Raw genomic sequence first — 17,046 nt, forward strand, 5'->3', positions numbered from 1 at the left:
TATATATATATTTTAATGTTTTCTTTATTTTTGAGACAGAGCATGAGCAGGGAGGGGCAGAGAGAGGGGGAGACAGAGAATCGGAAGCAGGCTCCAGGCTCTGAGCTGTCAGCACAGAGCCCAACGCGGGGCTTGAACCCACAAAGGTGAGATCAGGACCTGAACCGAAGCCAGAGGCTTAAGTGACTGAGCCACCCAGGCGCCCCTCTTCCGTATATTAACTGCACAGATGCCTGTGGGTTTCCCTTTCAAGCCCAGTGTCTCCCTCTCTTCTGTTAGGAGCAGCACCAGCAGACAAGTGGGTGCTTATCAGACTTTGTGCACTGACCTTGTAACATTTTGTGAATTCGGGATATTTCTTTACATAGAGAAGAACAGCTTTTTGCTTTAGATTTTATGTTTCATCTCTGAGCTTCCTGACAGTGTCAGTCCCTGGTGCACTGGGTATAAACATTGGGCCTGTTATGCCCAGATTTTAATATCGCCCCCTAAACCAGAGATTACCTGGGAGACCGAATCACGCATGCAGAAGCAAAGGGCTTTATTACGAATGTAGGCCCAGCCAGCCTAAACTCGGGCTCACAGACTTACTGGATCCACGTGGAGCGAGCCCCGAACAAAGGCGGGGCAGGGCTTATATGAGTTTGGGAAGGGGGAGTTACAGGAAATTGTGACACAGGTGCAGTGATCCAATCATTATTATACAGTATTACTGACAGCAGGTTTAACCATTCACATTGCCTAGAGTGCTTGTTAGTTTTGGCGGGACCCAATCACCACATTTAGAGTACTGACCAATCACAGAGTGGGCGCAGGACCCTCACGTAGGGCGTGACTAGTCTTAGCCTCCATCTTTAGGCCCGCCCTTAGAATGTTACGAGGCTGGTCCCTTCTGCCTTGGGCAATGTGTGCCCTTCTGTTGTCTCATGGAGTCAGTTTCAGACCCGCATCCTTACAGGCCGATTGTCCCACACTTCTGACATAGTTGCACACCCACCGCTACAGAGACTGAGGCAACCTGAAGGAAAGCAGGGCTGGTTAGCTGGGAAGAAGGCAAGGCCGGGTGCTATCACCTAAGTATGAAGGGGAGAAGGTCCATCTACCTGATTTTCAGATAAAACCATAAGGAGACACCTTGATATAAAAGTAATAGATAATTTAATTGATTATATACAGGTACTCCTTTTTTAAATTTTTTTAATGTTTGTTTATTTTTGAGAGAGTGAGACAGAGTATGAGTAGGGGAGGGGCAGAGAGACAGGGAGACACAGAATCCAAAGCAGGCTCCAGGGTCTGAGCTGTCAGCACAGAGACCAACACGGGGCTTGAACCCACAACCTGTGAGATCATGACCTGAGCCAAAGTCAGACACTTAACCAACTAAGCCACCCAGGTGCCCCCAGGTACTCATTTTTAAAGCACTTGCTTTAATATACATTTGCTTCTGTACGTCTATGATACCATCTTTTTTTTTTAATATGAGCTCCAAGCCATGGAATACAAGTTGTCTACAGGTTATAACCTTGGTTCTGAGGCCAGAAACTACTCTGTTCCAATGTTTTTATTTATGTTGAACTATAGGAATGAGGCTAGAGTTGGTCCCCTGAACAAAGGACCTTGAGGACTGATGAGGATTATGCATGCACTCACTTTACTCTAGCTCTTCTTCACTTGTTGTATTAAGGACTTGAGTGACACAGAAGAGCCCTTACTTAAGGGGGCCCTGAGTGGCTCAGTTAGTTAAGTACCTGACTCTTGATTTCAGTTCAGATCATGATCTCAGGGTTCCTCAGTTTGAGCCCCATACTGGGCTCTGTGCTGTCAGTGAGAGATTCTCTCTCTTTCTCTCTCTCTCTCTCTCTGCCCATATTCCTCTCTTGTGCTCTCTCCTCTCTCTCTCTCTCTCACAATAAGTAAATAAACCAATAAAACAAAACAAAATAAGAAAGAAGAGAAGGGTGGTTACTCAGGTTCTCCCTCAGGCAGGAAAGTCAGCATAGCATCTGCAGTCTTAACTATTCAGATGAAGAATCATAATATGCATTATAAATGCAACGGTCCAGGGGCAGAATGGAGAAGACAGAGCCATTATTTGCTGCTCTGCATACATCAAGTCCTCACTTCTTTTCCGGTAGACTCATCACGAGTTGAGGAGTTGACAGCAGTGACCACTGGCCCTTCCCACACACCTCTGTTGGTTGGGTCAAACACAACTTCCTTTTTTCCCCCATGTTAATATACAGACATCACACTCACCGGAGACACTGGACACAGTCTTTATTTCTGATGGTATTGTTTGGAAAAATAACTTATTAAATTGATTTCATGTGCTTTAACATTTATACCTGTGGAAGAACTTCAAATAATAGAAACTTACAAAGCAGACCTACCTCCTAATTAGAACCTTAGGAGAAATAGTCACATTCTTTTCTATGCCTTCAGATTCTTGCAGAGTAATAATGGAAAATGGATCCAAAATTTTGCAGTAACATGCTTGAGAAACCCTCCCTCAGACTCCGATTACTCTCTTTCAGTCCTCTGTTGAGGCATAGCAAGAGATCTCAGCTGACGTGTAAACAAGCCATGACTGGGGCCCGGTCTCTGACCCAGTTTTCCTGCCACGTGGCTTGGAAGTGTTAAGACAGTGCTCTGCCTCCTTTGTACTTGCTACCACATTCTCCCCAGCAATTCAATATCCAAAACGTGGGCCAGTGCTGCTCCACCCTCTGCTTTATTTTATTGAAAATATATTGAGTTCATCTTAAACTAGTCACAATGTTCCAGATACACTGCAAGCCTACCAATAAAGACCTACTTGGGAACTTGTAGGGGAGAATAACTCTGAAGTGACAAAACAATGTGTCACCAACAAGCTCCATGCTACTCAGCGTGCAGTTGCTCAAATTCTTGACGCCCACTAACTGGACCAGCGTGATGCGTAGACAGCATCTCTCCCATCAGATAAAGAAAAAGCCCAGTAAAATGCATTCCGACCTCAGCAGAGAACAGTAAACATCTCTTACCTTGCATCGTTGCTTTTGTTGGTTCTGAGAACAAAGGGATGAGCAAGAGGTAGATGAGGTAGACAAAGGAGAGCCCATTGTACCGGAACGCGCATGCTGCAGGTGGGAAGAGGGAAAAGAAGAAGGTCATTAACGATGGCAGGCTGATGGGACCAGGGTGCACAGGCCTGTGTGGGTTACTGCAACAGCCATTGCTGGATCAAATGGCGACCTAAGTAGATAAGTGGATTAGGAAGTAAACATTAAGCCTTTCTTCTGGGTTCATCACTATGCTGAGCATCATTAGAAATGCAGAATTAAAAGGCATGTGGCAAGGAGCTGAAGTCCCCAGCCAGCAGCCAGCCCTCTCCGGCCAATAGCCACATGAGTTAGCTTAGAGGCAGTTCATCTGGAGACCGTGACCTCACCACCCCCTTGACTGCAGCCTTGTGAGACCGCCTAGGTTCCTAATTCCCACAAAGTCTCAGAAAGTGTGTGTAGTTTTAAGCTGCTAAATATTTGGGTAATTTGTATGTATCAAAAGATACCCAAACTTAGAAAAATAATCAAGCCACTTCTAAAAATCCAACTTCACTGGGGCACCTGGGCGGATCAGTCAGTTAAGCAGCTGACTTCGGCTCAGGTCATGATCTCACAGTTCGTGGATTCAAGCCCCACGTCAGGCTCTGTGCTGACAGCTCAGAGCCTGGAGCCTGCTTCGGATTCTGTGTCTCCATCTCTCTCTGCCCTTCCCTTGCTCATGCTCTGTTTCTCTGTCTCTCAAAAATAAACATTAAAAATAAATAAATAAACCCAACTTCATTTATTTTTGTCTGAAATTACCCCATTTGATTGATGACAGCAGCCCAACAAGGTGATTCCCTGCTTTACTTTTTAGGTGTAAAGTTGCTATTCAGGAGCTCACCCAAGCTGCTGGGGACTCAGAATGACATTTTTTTAAATGTTTATTTTTTGAGACCGAAAGAGAGAGCACAAGCATGAGAGAAGCAGACAGAGAGGATGACATAGAATCTGAAGCAGCCTCCAGGCTCTGAGTTGTCAGTACAGAGCCCGAGATGGGGCTTGAACACACGAACAGCGAGATCATGACCTGAGCTGAAGTCAGACTGCTTAACTGACTGAGCTACCCTGGCACCCCTGAATGACATTTCTAAGTGAGTTATCCCCATCAAGGGCAAAACACACCTTTGAACTTGTCAAGGAAGCACAGTTGAGCTAGAAAAGCCTTAGGGGGCAAAGAGCAATTATTCCTTTATTGAGCATGATGCTGCTGTTGTGCAGGAGGACATTCACTATTCTTCGTAATGAGCTCTCATATTCTGTCTGCATGGTGTTCGGATACCCTACACTCTCCTGTGACAGTCAGTCGCCCAGACCTCTTCCCTCTGCCTCAAGAATTTTACTGCTGACACTACAATGTTTCTTGAAGTTGTTCAAAGGAGAAAGATTCTTTGCTTTGGCTAAGAATGCACTGTAGTTTCCACTATTCCCACCTGGTTTTATGGACCCAGAATTATACGGAAATCTCCTCAAAAGGGTGACAACAGTTGACAGGAATTTACCAAACAAAAGACCTTGCCAGGACTAGAGGGCTCACAATTATAAACCATGAGTCAACAAGTTATCAAGTGAAGTGCTTTATAAACATGAATACCATCATTTGAACTGGAAACAATTGAACTTGCCTCATTAAGGAACTTCATTTTCTAAAGATGAAAGTTGGCAAGCAGTGTTGGGATAACTCTCCCAGTAGGAAATGTTTGGACTTTGATGACTCATCAAAAAAGAAAGGGGAAAAATCTGTCACAATCATGAAATTATTAAGATGGCCATGTGGCATTTATAAAAATACTTGACTGTAGTTTGTGTATAGATCTTCTTCGACTTACAATAGGGTTATGTTCCAATGAAGCCAAAGTAAGATGAAAATAATTAAAGTCTAAAATGTATTAATACAAATAACCTACTGAACATCACAGCTCAGTCCAGTCTGCTTGAAACTCACACAGAACACTTAACGTTAGCCAAAGTTAAACAAATCATCTGACACAAGCCAATTTTATAATTAAGTGTTGAATAGTTCATGCAACTGACTGAATACTGTACTGAAAGTGACAAACACAATGTCTGTCTGGATACAGAATGGCAAGAATGTAAGTCTTAGCTATTAACCCTCATGCCCAGCATGGTGAGTGGGGAGCAGTGCTGCTACTGCTCAGCATCATGGGAAAACATTGCACTGCAGGTTGGTAGCCCAGGGAAAGATCCAAATTCCAGATCCAAAATACGGTTTCTACTAAATGCATATTGTTTTCGTCCAATCATCCACCGTAAGTCGAGACCATCTAATAATTTCCCCTTCCTTACAATAAGATCATGGGGATGTTTAAGCACATTTTAATTTACCCTTCCATAATAGTTGAAGGCAATAATTTTAGATTATGTTATTAAAGGTAAGTGCTCTGAGAGCTGAATTTTTAGCCAGATGGGATCTCCTACTTCCTTCATACCCTGCAGCAAAGCTAAACAACATCTCACTATTTGATGGCCATGGAGACAATGCTTTAAATGTTTAGAATCTCCATTTCAACTAAGTACATTCTAAATGCTCTTTATTGCCTTAAGGAGCTTTGTTTATTTTAACAGTTGCCAGAGCAGTAGATACACATTATTCAGAATAATCAACTTCAACACCAAGTGACAAAAGAGTTCTGTCAATTCAGTGATTCCAGAAATTTTTTGTTTGTTTGTACTTTTAATAGTTTTTCCTTCTCTACTCTGAAGCATTCAACTGCTTTTAAAAGGATGTTCTCTCAAAATCTTGGTGATTTTATTTTTAAAAAATGACAAGAGAATCAGCTGCAAGTATTTACAATGGAGCAGGGAAAACATTAAACAATGGTAGATTTTTCCTAAGGAAAGCTATCAAAGAAGAGAGACAGGAAAAAGGCTGTTATGTCACCTGATTCATGTCTATTTGTGTAGAATTCTTTTTCCCATTATGCACTCCTGTGTTTTATAACCGGTTAAAGTTATAAATGTCTCAAGTAGTGATGCTTAGGACTGAGAGTCAAGACCCAGTGCCCTGTGCTTTTCCCGCTTCCTTTATGTCTTGTCCCAACAGCTTCCTTCAGGAGGTTACAAAAATATTTCATCAAGAAAGCTGCTGCCAGGGGCGCCTGGGTGGCTCAGTCAGTTAAGTGCCCAACTTCATCTCAGGTCATGATCTTGCGGTCCAGACCCCACATCAGGCGCTGTGCTGACAGCTCAGAGCCCAGAGCCTGGAGACTGTTTCAGATTCTGTGTCTCCCTCTCTCCCTCTTTCTCTGCCCTTCCCTGCTCACACTATGTCTCTGTCTCTCTCAGTCAAAAATAAATAAACATTAAAAATAATTTTTCAAAGAAATATGCTACCAGAAGGTCTCTCTCCCACTACATGTCAGAAAGGCAAGACATATGCTTGCGTACTTATTCTTATCGTGAGGCACCTGCATTATCTCCTTAAGAATGTTCATACATCTCTGCCACAAATAGATGCTAATAGAGCACTGGGTGTTGTATGGAAAACAATTTGACAATAAAATATTATGGAAAAAAAAAGAAAAAAAAAGGCTAATAGAAATAATTTTCAAATAAGAAAATATGCTCTCACATTTGGGGATAGTCCCTGTATTTTAACATCGGCCAGAGATGTATGAAAGGTGACTTCACTCCACGGAGTTTGTCAGTACAATCCTGAATCCATCAGTCATGTATTTTTTACACTTCAAGAAATAGAAATATCTCACCACAAAAAAAGAAATGGTGGGGCACCTAGGTGGCTCAGTCGGTTAAGCGTCCAACTTCACCTTGGGTCATGATCTCACGGTTTGTGGGTTCAAGCCCCACGTTGGGCTCTGTGCTGACAGCTCAGAGCCTGGAGCCTACTTCAGATTTCAGATTCTCTCTCTGCCTCTCCCCTACCTGCCCTCTACCTCTCTCTCAAAAAATGAAAAACTGTTAAAAATTAAAAAAAAAAGAAATGGTAATTATATGACCTGATGGAGGTGTTACCTAACACTACAGTGGTCACCATTTTGCAATATATAAGTGTATTAAATCAATACAACGTATGCACTTAAACTTATACAATGTTATATGTCTAGATATCACAGAAAAACTAGAAGAGAAATATTATATTGTACATTAATTTCATTAAAGAAGTTCGTTAAAAGAATATAATTTTAGAACAAAGCAGCAAGGAAAATAAGACTTTTACATGGTAATGGAGTACAAGGTCTTAGAATCAAATTGTAGTGGTAGAAAAATCATAACCATTCCTCAGTTTGCTAAAATTTTTAAGCCAGTTAAAAGAAAAATCAGGTGAAAGCTTCTCATTTATAAAGGATAGAAGCCCTTGTTCTGAGTTTTCTACTTATTCAAAACAACCTAGGGTGCTACCTGTAAAACATGAGCTGAACCAGATGGTCCCTAAGATCTTTGGTCTCTGAATCTAAACATTTATTGCCTTTTAAATTATTATAAAAAGGTAGGATTCTGTTGTCTACTTCAATTAATTTAATATGTATCAAATATTACTAACAGCATTAAAAGTTCAACTTGGGACACCTGTGTGGCTCAGGTGGCCCAGCTCCTGACTCTGGGTTCCCAGTTTGAGCCCCAAGAGGAACTCTGGGCTGACAGCTCAGAGCCTGGAGCCTGCTTGGGATTCTGTCTCCCTCTCTCTCTGCCCTTCCCCCACTCGCTTTCTGTCTCTGTCTCTGTCTCTCTCTCTCTCTCTCAAAAATAAGCATTAAACCATTTTTTTAAGTTTAACTGAGTTTTCTAAATGCATCCTAGTTGATTGTACAGTTTGCATAAAATGAATTTTTAAAAATACAGTGCTTTTTCCTCCTTTAAAATATCTTTAAAGCTCTTATTCACTATTTTATGTTTACCCACATGAAGTTGTCATACTTAAAATACAAAGCCTTCTGCTCCAGCTTGACCATGCTACACCTCCTCTACCTGAGAAAATAACTGTACAGATTGTCTCCCATAATTGCAAACGAGGAAAGCTTTTGTGCTGATAGCTCCTTAAGCTATCTGAAAAGTTAGATTAGAAGTTAGACCTGTTTCCTTAGAAGTATGAAGAGCCTTGCATGTAAATCCACAGTTCCTAAGCTTTCCCAAAATGAAAACTTGCTCTCTTACTACCACGATGAATAAGACGTTAGGGTGTGCGGGTGAATGCTGACAAAGGTCAAACATCACAACTGTTTATTTCCCCACTCATTTCGGTGGCTGCTTTATTTACGATGAGGAGAGCCCTTGTTTGCAGACTGGGAGGTTGGAAGTGAGGATGGGACGAGCTGGCTCGGGTTTGTGTCGCCACATTTACGGATTCAGAAATCACTGCCCTTCCTTTATGCGCACATTTATTTGCATGGGGGGAAGGTGCCTTTTAACTCCATCTTACTTCACACCTCTGTGCAACTAAACAGTTGACAAAGCTACGGGTCATTCAGCTGTCTAGCAGTCTGTTACTAACAGAATGTAGACCCTTTTCCAGCGTTTCAAATTATTGATCGCAACAAAGACTTAACTGTAAAAAGGTTATTTGTAAGAATTTAAAACTTACTGTGCTCAGTAAAAACTATTTTTTAGGTTTATTTATTTATTTTGAGAGAGAGAATGTGAGCAGGGGAGGGACAGAGAGAATCCCAAGAGAATCTCGGTGCTGTGCCGACAGCACCCATGCAGGGCTTGAACTCAGGAATTGTGAGATCACGACCTGAGCCCAAACCAAGAGTCATATGTCAGACGCATAAGCAGCTGAGCTCATGCCTCATCACTCATCCCTCATCTTATACCAACTTTCCACTTTCAGTGTTTGACTTTTAATTAACTCTGTCTTTATGAACTAGATCTTATTTTAAATTAATGCTACTTTTCTATAATTTCCCCAAAGACTAACTTTTCTTTCTAAAATGTATAAACTCTACTATAGTACAAATTCACTGTAGCTGAGTTTTTACATCATTACTCCTCTGAAAAACCTAAGAAGTGCTTAGGACCCTAATGATAAAGCCAAGTTCCTTACTGGACTTTGCTCACTTAGATTTGTTAACAAGTTTACCTTTACAGACTCATTGAGACTTCAAGTTTGGAAACTTACCCTCCATCTATGTGGATATCAGTATCTCTAAATTATTAGGCTGAACCACGATCGATCATGATACATCATAAATGGTTAAATATTAGCAAGTTCGCATGATTGAAACTGAGTTACAAGTGGAGAATAAACATCATTTCCATTTCAGAAGAGAATCAGCCATCATGCTATTCTATCTATAACCCACTTGAGACAACTATTGAAATGGGGGACAGCCAGGGCTAGAACACAGGTGTAGACATGTGTAAATGTAGGCTTTATGGAAGTGGCAGTGGCTTTTTAATAAGAGGGTTAATTTACTGCCTGCCACAGTTTCCTTTTTTCAAAGATTTAGTAAACTAAGATATGTGTGTGTGTGGGCCTTCACTATAGGCTGTAGAATAGTCTAGATTATTCTCAGCAGCATCCTTCCTGGACTGACATGTGTACTCATGTCAATGAGTTCACTATAGTGAAGTCATGTTTCTTCCATCTTCAGCACACGATGCTGCTCAGAGTTATATCTTGTTTAACAACTAATATGGTGGAAAACTGATGAAAGATGACCGTTTTTATCTTGATAAATCTACTCTGACATCCTGCCTGCTTCTTCCTGAGAACACCTTCTTCTCTGATATATATGAAGCTATTGTTATTGCCTTAAATTTTTCTGTTGTAAGTGCAGACACACTTTTCATGGCATGAATTCAGCTCCGGACCATGTCTGGGCTTTATGCTTATGATAACACATGGATGAGGAACAGCCTCCAACCACAATGTCATATCCTCCCTCCCAGAACAACATCCAAAACAGCAATGGATTAGCCTCTTCTGCCAGATCTCTTTGCTCGGTCTCTAACTATGCAGAATCTTTGGCCTCGGATTTAGTCCCTTTCTCATCACTCCGAATGCCAATTGCACACAAAGTCTGTGTCACTGACAAAAAAGTGGGTACAAAAGAATCCTTACAATGAGCGAACTAAAGGGACCTCTAGGCTTACCCACCGAACCACATCCCACTCCCCAGGCTGCCTCAACCTTTCCTTCTCTCTTCCTTTCTACCCTTCTTTTCTTAAATTTTTCTTAATGTTTTTTATTTATTTTTGGGAGACAGAGAGAGACAGTGTGATCAGGGGAGGGTCAGAGAGAGAGAGGGAGATACAGAATCTAAAGCAGGTTCCAGGCTCTGAGCTAGCTGTCAGCACACAGCCCAACACGGGGCTCAAACCTATGAACCATGCAATCACGACCTGAGCCAGATGCTTAACTGACTGAGCTACCCAGGCGCCCCATCTACCCTTCTTTTCAACATACATCACATTCTCCTGCCTTATAAAATTAAAGTAGTTTAAAACTTGTTGGTAGGCTGCTCTATTCGGAAAATGAGAGTAACAGTACCAGTAATGTGTTTAAGCTTACTCTTTTTTCATCAGCTCTTGGCCTTGACCTGATAAAGTATTGGATTTTTGGTCAATAGATAAAGAAGTCTTGGGATCTCCTAAATTTCCAAGCATAAGATGACATTTGACTCTTCTTGACCCATCGTTATACCCCATTATTTACTAGATGATCCGCAATGTGTTAGAACTTTCCCCAAAGTCCCCCCAGTGAGATTGTTTGGGTATCTTGGTCTGTCACCCAAATTCAGGCAGGACTCATGAGCCATTATGAGTCTCAGCTAGCTGGGTCATATCAAAATTCTGCAGAGGTCAGATTAGTTCTACAAATGTCTTTGCTAAGTCACTTGGTAATATTTCATTGGAAGACAGGGAGGCTGCAGAATCCTACCACTGTTAGCCTATGTCTTGAAAAAAGCTCTAGCAACAATACATCCCCTTAAATATGCCTCCATGCTAGCTAGAGCCCCCCATTAGCCATTCCCCAAACCTGCATATCACTATGCTCTTGGCCACTCAAGAACAGGGGCCCTTTCCTTTCCTTACTCTATATTCCATTTTCTATTCCTAAACATAGTATGCATTAAGTAAATTATTTACTGAAAGAGCAAATAAACCCCTGCCTCCTTTCTTGCCAGCCTATTAATTCCCTCTGCCGGATAGCACAGCCCAAATTACTACGCATCCTTCCACCTAACTCAAATGTTTGTCTCTTCCCAGAGAACATCCTCATTATCCCAATAAAAAAGTCATCTTTTCTGAATACAAAAGCATATATGTCTGGCAATAAGGGAATAATTTTTTTAATGTTTTTATTTATTTTTGATACAGAGAGAGACAGAGCATGAGCAGGGGAGGATCAGAGAGAGAAGGAGACACAGAACCGGAAGCAGGCTCCAGGCTCTGAGCTAGCTGTCAGCACAGAGCCTGACGCAGGGCTCGAACCCACAAATGTGAGATCTGACCTAAGCTGAAGTCGGATGCTTAACCGACTGAGCCACCCAGGCACTAAGGGAATAATTTAATAAGGATTGTCACACAACTCTGTGCAGTAGTCACAAAGAATGATTATTGCACATGTGAATGGACACTGAAAGGTGTTCATAATTGGTTAAAAAAGAACAGGTTATAAAACTGTATCGAATATGACAGGTCTAAGAGGTAGATATTAGTATTATCCCCCATTTTCAGGAAACTAAGGCTTCGAAATCATATGTAGCTTATCTAAGGTCAAGGTGAAACTGGAATTTAATCCCACAAAGATGATCACTCAGGATGACTCTAGAACCTGTACTCTTCACCACACTGTACTCTGCCCACCTCGTATGCACACTGAGAACAGCTTTAGGAATACACCTGACTGCTACAGTAGGCCAGTGGTCACCTCTGGGAAAAGACACTGAAGGAGGGAGAATGGCATCTTATGATGTTGAAGTTTCCTGAGTACGTGTATATTTTGTATTGTGTGTGTGTGTGTTTTTTTTTTTGAAAGAGAGAGAGAGCACACAGAGGGAAAGGCAGAGGGAGAGGAAGAGAGAGAATCTTAAACAGCCTCCATAATGAATGCAGAGCCCAATGAAGGGCTCTATCTCACAACCATGAGATCATGACCTGAGTGGAAATCAAGAATCAAGTGCTTAGTCAAATGAACCACCCAGTTGCTCCTATTTTGAATTTTAAAATAAAATTAAATCTAAGATAAAGCAATCTCTTCCATTTCTGGCTACTCACAACATTTGGTTTTCTCTTATGCCTTTACTACATACAGCCTGGTAGTATTTCACCATGTAAACGTGTCATTTTAAAAGTGGGACTTGGCCCTCACTGCCTTTGAGAACCCACTGTAATATCTCACATATTAGAAGCACAAGATGACTGTGCAGAATAAATATAGGAATAAAAGGGTGAACTTCCACTGCCTTTCAAAACAGAAGGGTCAGAGCAAAGCTGTCATATCTGACTGTGGTATAAAAGTTCAACAGCTTTCACCAAACAGATTGTTCTGCAATTCCCCATCTGGCCACCATAATGACATGGCTACAACATCATCAAAAAGGAAGAAGATGACAATGTCTGTTGGAAAAAAAATATTGAGGTAATAATTTTCTCTCAGGCATCCAGGAAGAGGCAAGAAAGAAGAGAGCTTCTTGAATCATGAACCTTTTCTGTCTTAAGGAAGTGACAGAAAGGGGCTTTGCAAAGAAATGAGGGTCCAGGAGCTTCTACAGGGAGAAGAAGGTGGGTGAACTCCAACTCTTAACCATTATTTCTTACAAATGGATTCAATCCAAATCCTACTTCATCATAAGAGGCTCTCTGAAACTGTGGTCTGCTCTCCGGGGGTGGACAGACATTTATTAACCTTGTATATAACACAAAGAAAGTGAGGAAAGAGGCTTTCCACTGTCCATCTTTAGCAAAAATTCATTGAACCTCCTAACATGACTCCTCACTGATGATATCCAGAAGAGAAAGTCAAAATATTAATCCCAGTAGAGCCGCACAAGCAAACTCATTAATACTCCAAGCTTCTGCCTCTCTTTACTTACGTTGGGTGTAGTTTTTAAATATTGCTACAGGATAGTTCAACTAGATATGTTTAAATAAACCATGGGATGAGTTGCAAGGAGCTATCCTGGGGCCACTAGTGGGACTGAGTTCCCAGCCGAGGTAGCCCCTACCCAGGGTGATGCGAGTCAGGATCAGAGGTCCATCTTGGGCGCTGGCAGAGAAAAAGGGGAGCAGGAACACTGAGAACAAAACATTTCCATGGGACAGGAAAGGAAATACACCCTTCAAGACCTCCAGTGAATTTTTCTTCCTTTTCTTTTTCGGTTAAAAAAGGGCAGGAACCAGGACACCTGGGTGGCTCAGTTGGTTAAACATTGACACTTGATTTCAGCTCAGATCATGATCTCACTATCCATGAGATCGAGCCTCAAGTTGGGCTCAGTGCAGGGTGCAGAGCCTACTTGGGATTCTCATTATTCCTCTCTTTCTGTCCCTCCCCTGCTCATGCACGTTCAGTCTTCTCTCCCTCTCAAGATACAGAAATAAACTTTTTTTTTAAAAATGGGCAGGATATGTGCAAAATGAACTTTACATGATTTGGGGTGAATCACACAATGGCCAACAAGTCACCCCCAACCACTCCATCAGTAAGAACTAGCATAGTAAGCCAACTAAACCTTCATGGCAACAACTTAAGTAGGAGGGCAAGGGCAGGGCAATAGAGATTATGAGTTCTATTATCTTCCACTTAAATGTACACCAACCTGAGGTTGCTTTGTGTTTTTAAACTGACTTGCCCTTCCTTGGCACAAATGAATCCTGAAGAACAAACAATTCTTCTTGATTTTGTCTCAGAAAAAGAACTAAAGTTGTTGTTGTTGTTTTCCTCAGCTATCATCTGGAACCTGTTAACTTTTGTAGCAGATTGCCTAGAAATACAACATGGACAGTAAAGGAAAGCAAACCCCAACTTTCTTCTTCCTACTCATTTTCTTCAGCAATGCAGCCTGGGGCCTCCCAAGTTCCTCTCCCCAAGGCATCTTCCAGACTGCAATGATGGGGAGGGGAAACATTTCAAAGCAGAAAGAGCACAATTTGGTACTAGAAAATTATGTTCAACTCATATAACCAACCTGTAGGAATGCGGAAACACAACAGAATGAATCCATCAATCTATAGCTTCCTATGAATCAGAGATGACCCTTTTTGTCACAGAAGTCACAGTCACCAGAGTGGCTGTTACCTCCTTCCCTCTGCAGAACTCATTCAGAATAAATCCTGCAACCCACTGCACCTGCCTGCCCCCACCATTCACAACCTGAGGGCCCAGCCCATGCCAGTCTTTTTTTTCTTCCTGTTCCTTCCTAACCAGCAGCTGGTACAATGCCAGTCATCTCCCTCAGGAAGATCTGAATGTGATCATTTTACAGGTGAGGACCATTAAGCAGACCAACTTCTGTTTTAGCTTCATTTCATGTCTAGCTGCTCTCAAAAGTCTATCTGTTGTGTTTTATTACAAGACAGAAGTATTTTTTATTCAATAAGTAGCTAGGACCTGAATTTCTCTTAGAAAGAGAACTGTATTTGTCTGGAAATTTTGTGTGATAGATTCTTGGGTTTGAATGAGAGATCCCAAGGAGTCTAGAAAAGGGCACAAATGCTCTGCTAGAGAGGATAAAGCTGTCTGGACTTCAGAAAAGGAGAGAGATTAGAGAGAGGACGCTGAGCATGGAAGTGAAGCCACTCAGCTGCATAAGCCCTGCAGGACATGGGATGGCCTCCTCCCAGGACACAGGGAGCTCATGAAGGTTTGGTACAAACACTAAAAGGATTACGCCTTGTTTCTGACCTGACATGTGGCAGAACTGAGGTAGGCCACAGATATAGAAAGCCCCAAGGCAGAAAGACTTGGGAGAATTGTGCAGAAATCATCCTCAGAGAGGTCTGGGCTCTCATAGGCCAAGCAACTAGGGTTCAGGGGACAGGAAAGCTCCATGTGACAGCCACTGTATACTTGTTTGATACCAAACAACCAATCTATGTAGTCTATTTTGATTAAAAAGCCAATCAATTCAATTAAGATAAAGAGGAATAAAAAAGGGAACCCTAGTTATTTGATATCTGATATAATTAATTTTTCTCTTTATAACCCTCTGGTGAGTCAATAGTATTATAAAGAGCATTTGCCAGGTTCTAGGGAAAATAATTTGCTAGCGCTGTTCAGGTTACAAAGCCTTTAACTCATTTGATACACCCCATGCTCCTATGAAGTAAGAATTGCCAACACCCCTTTTCAGAGAGCACATATTATACAAGGGTTACGAGGTAGAGACAGAAGTCAAACCTTGGATTCCAAAAGCTTTCCTTCATTCACACTGACCATCCATTACCAAGGGGACCCAACCACAGCGAGGTTGTCCTGTGGACTTTCTCTTTTCTCATCCCTTCCCTCGAAAGCATAGGGTTTGGGAACCTTGTGATTTAATTTTACTTACCCTTAGAGGCCTATACCCTACTATTGACTATTTTATCTAATGAGAACTAGATCCTAATAATTTGAGATGGTGGAAAGCCCAGTAGACATCACTCCACTAGCAAATGTGAGCTTTCCAATTCCCATTTTCAAGAAATTAAGTTTGAGATGGGATGGAATGCCAGGCTCCCAGAATCATCTTTCTAGGATATAAATGTGAACACACCCCTCCTTTACCTCTAACTAGCTGTGGGAGAATAAGACTAGTGACAATTATTAGTTATATACATATTGTATCATCTATTTCTTATCTTTATGTTAGAGACTCGACATCATCTGGCTCTTCTGTTTGCTTCCCCCAGAATGAGACCGCCACACAGCAGCTGCTAAGTAAATGACAGAATGAACAGAATCATTGACAATCAATGACAGACTGAACCCATACACGAATGTATTTTTTTATCTGCACAAAGTCCTGTGTGGTACTGTCCTTTTCTTTTAAAGATGAACGCAATGTGACTTTCAAAGGATCTTGTGCCCTTCAACAGGTCAGTAGTCAGAAGACAATAGGACAAGAATCCAAATCGAATCAGTCTCTCAATTTCAGACTGCTGCTTCCTTACACCGACTCTTCCTTCACAACTGTCAGCCTCAGGCCTCACCATGCCACAAACTTCAGTAACATGCTTGCTTTTCCTGAAATACCCAAAAGTTTTCATTCCTCCTTTCTTTTTGATGGGATGTCCAACTTCCTGGAAATTGGTGAAACCAGCACCAATGCCATGTGGTGGCTAAGCTCCTCCACCCCAGCCTCCCACATGCCCACCCTGACTTAGCAGGGTTCTTACATACACCTTTAATTCTTTAAACCATTTCCTGGTCATAAACGATCAGCCAGTACTCTTAGTTTGATAAATTATGAATCTCCTACCCTTCCTTCTTCCTGAGCCCCTCTTCCCTTCTCTATTAAGGCTGCAATTTCCTAGACCTTAATGGGAGGCTAAATATGGAACAACACACATCACTATGAAAATATAGGAAACTTAAAAAACAAAATCTCACTTGAATTATAATGCTTACTGGAACACAACACACACAAAAGTACAGAGGGAAAAAGGAAAGAGTGGGGAGGGAGGGAGACAGAGAGGGAGGAAAGGCATATTTCCCATAATGAAAACCCTAATGGTATATGCGGTGATCTGAACTCTGTGAAGTATGCAGGACAGAGACTATAAATGTTTCTCTTAGACTCTCAGCATCTATTATATATACAACAAATATATGTTGTATGGAATTGGATTGACAAAACAAAGAAGAAAATAGTATTTATTGTCATATACATAGATTTTTGAAAATTGAGACTATGTAAATAGTGGGAAATATTAAAATTATTAGTTGCCATAAAAATTAAATTAATGTGAAGTTGACTTTTAAGTCGGTATGAAATTCCTAATGACAGGTTAAGGAGATCGACGAGTAAGTGGAAAAAATAAGTAAGAGGAAAACTTG

The 17,046-nt window shown here is 41.5% G+C and overlaps 1 protein-coding gene across 1 annotated transcript in view; it reads right to left on the reverse strand.

Annotated features, from left to right (window-relative positions):
* PIEZO2 (piezo type mechanosensitive ion channel component 2) overlaps positions 1-17,046 on the reverse strand; it is a 444,879-nt gene that overhangs the window by 361,592 nt on the left and 66,241 nt on the right. Inside the window, exon 5 of the mRNA XM_029922540.1 lies at positions 3,024-3,119. Within this exon, the coding sequence (XP_029778400.1) occupies positions 3,024-3,119 (96 nt within the window). The remainder of the gene's footprint in view (positions 1-3,023; positions 3,120-17,046) is intronic.

Source organism: Suricata suricatta, chromosome 14 (assembly GCF_006229205.1).
Source record: "Suricata suricatta isolate VVHF042 chromosome 14, meerkat_22Aug2017_6uvM2_HiC, whole genome shotgun sequence".
Lineage (NCBI taxonomy): Eukaryota > Metazoa > Chordata > Mammalia > Carnivora > Herpestidae > Suricata > Suricata suricatta.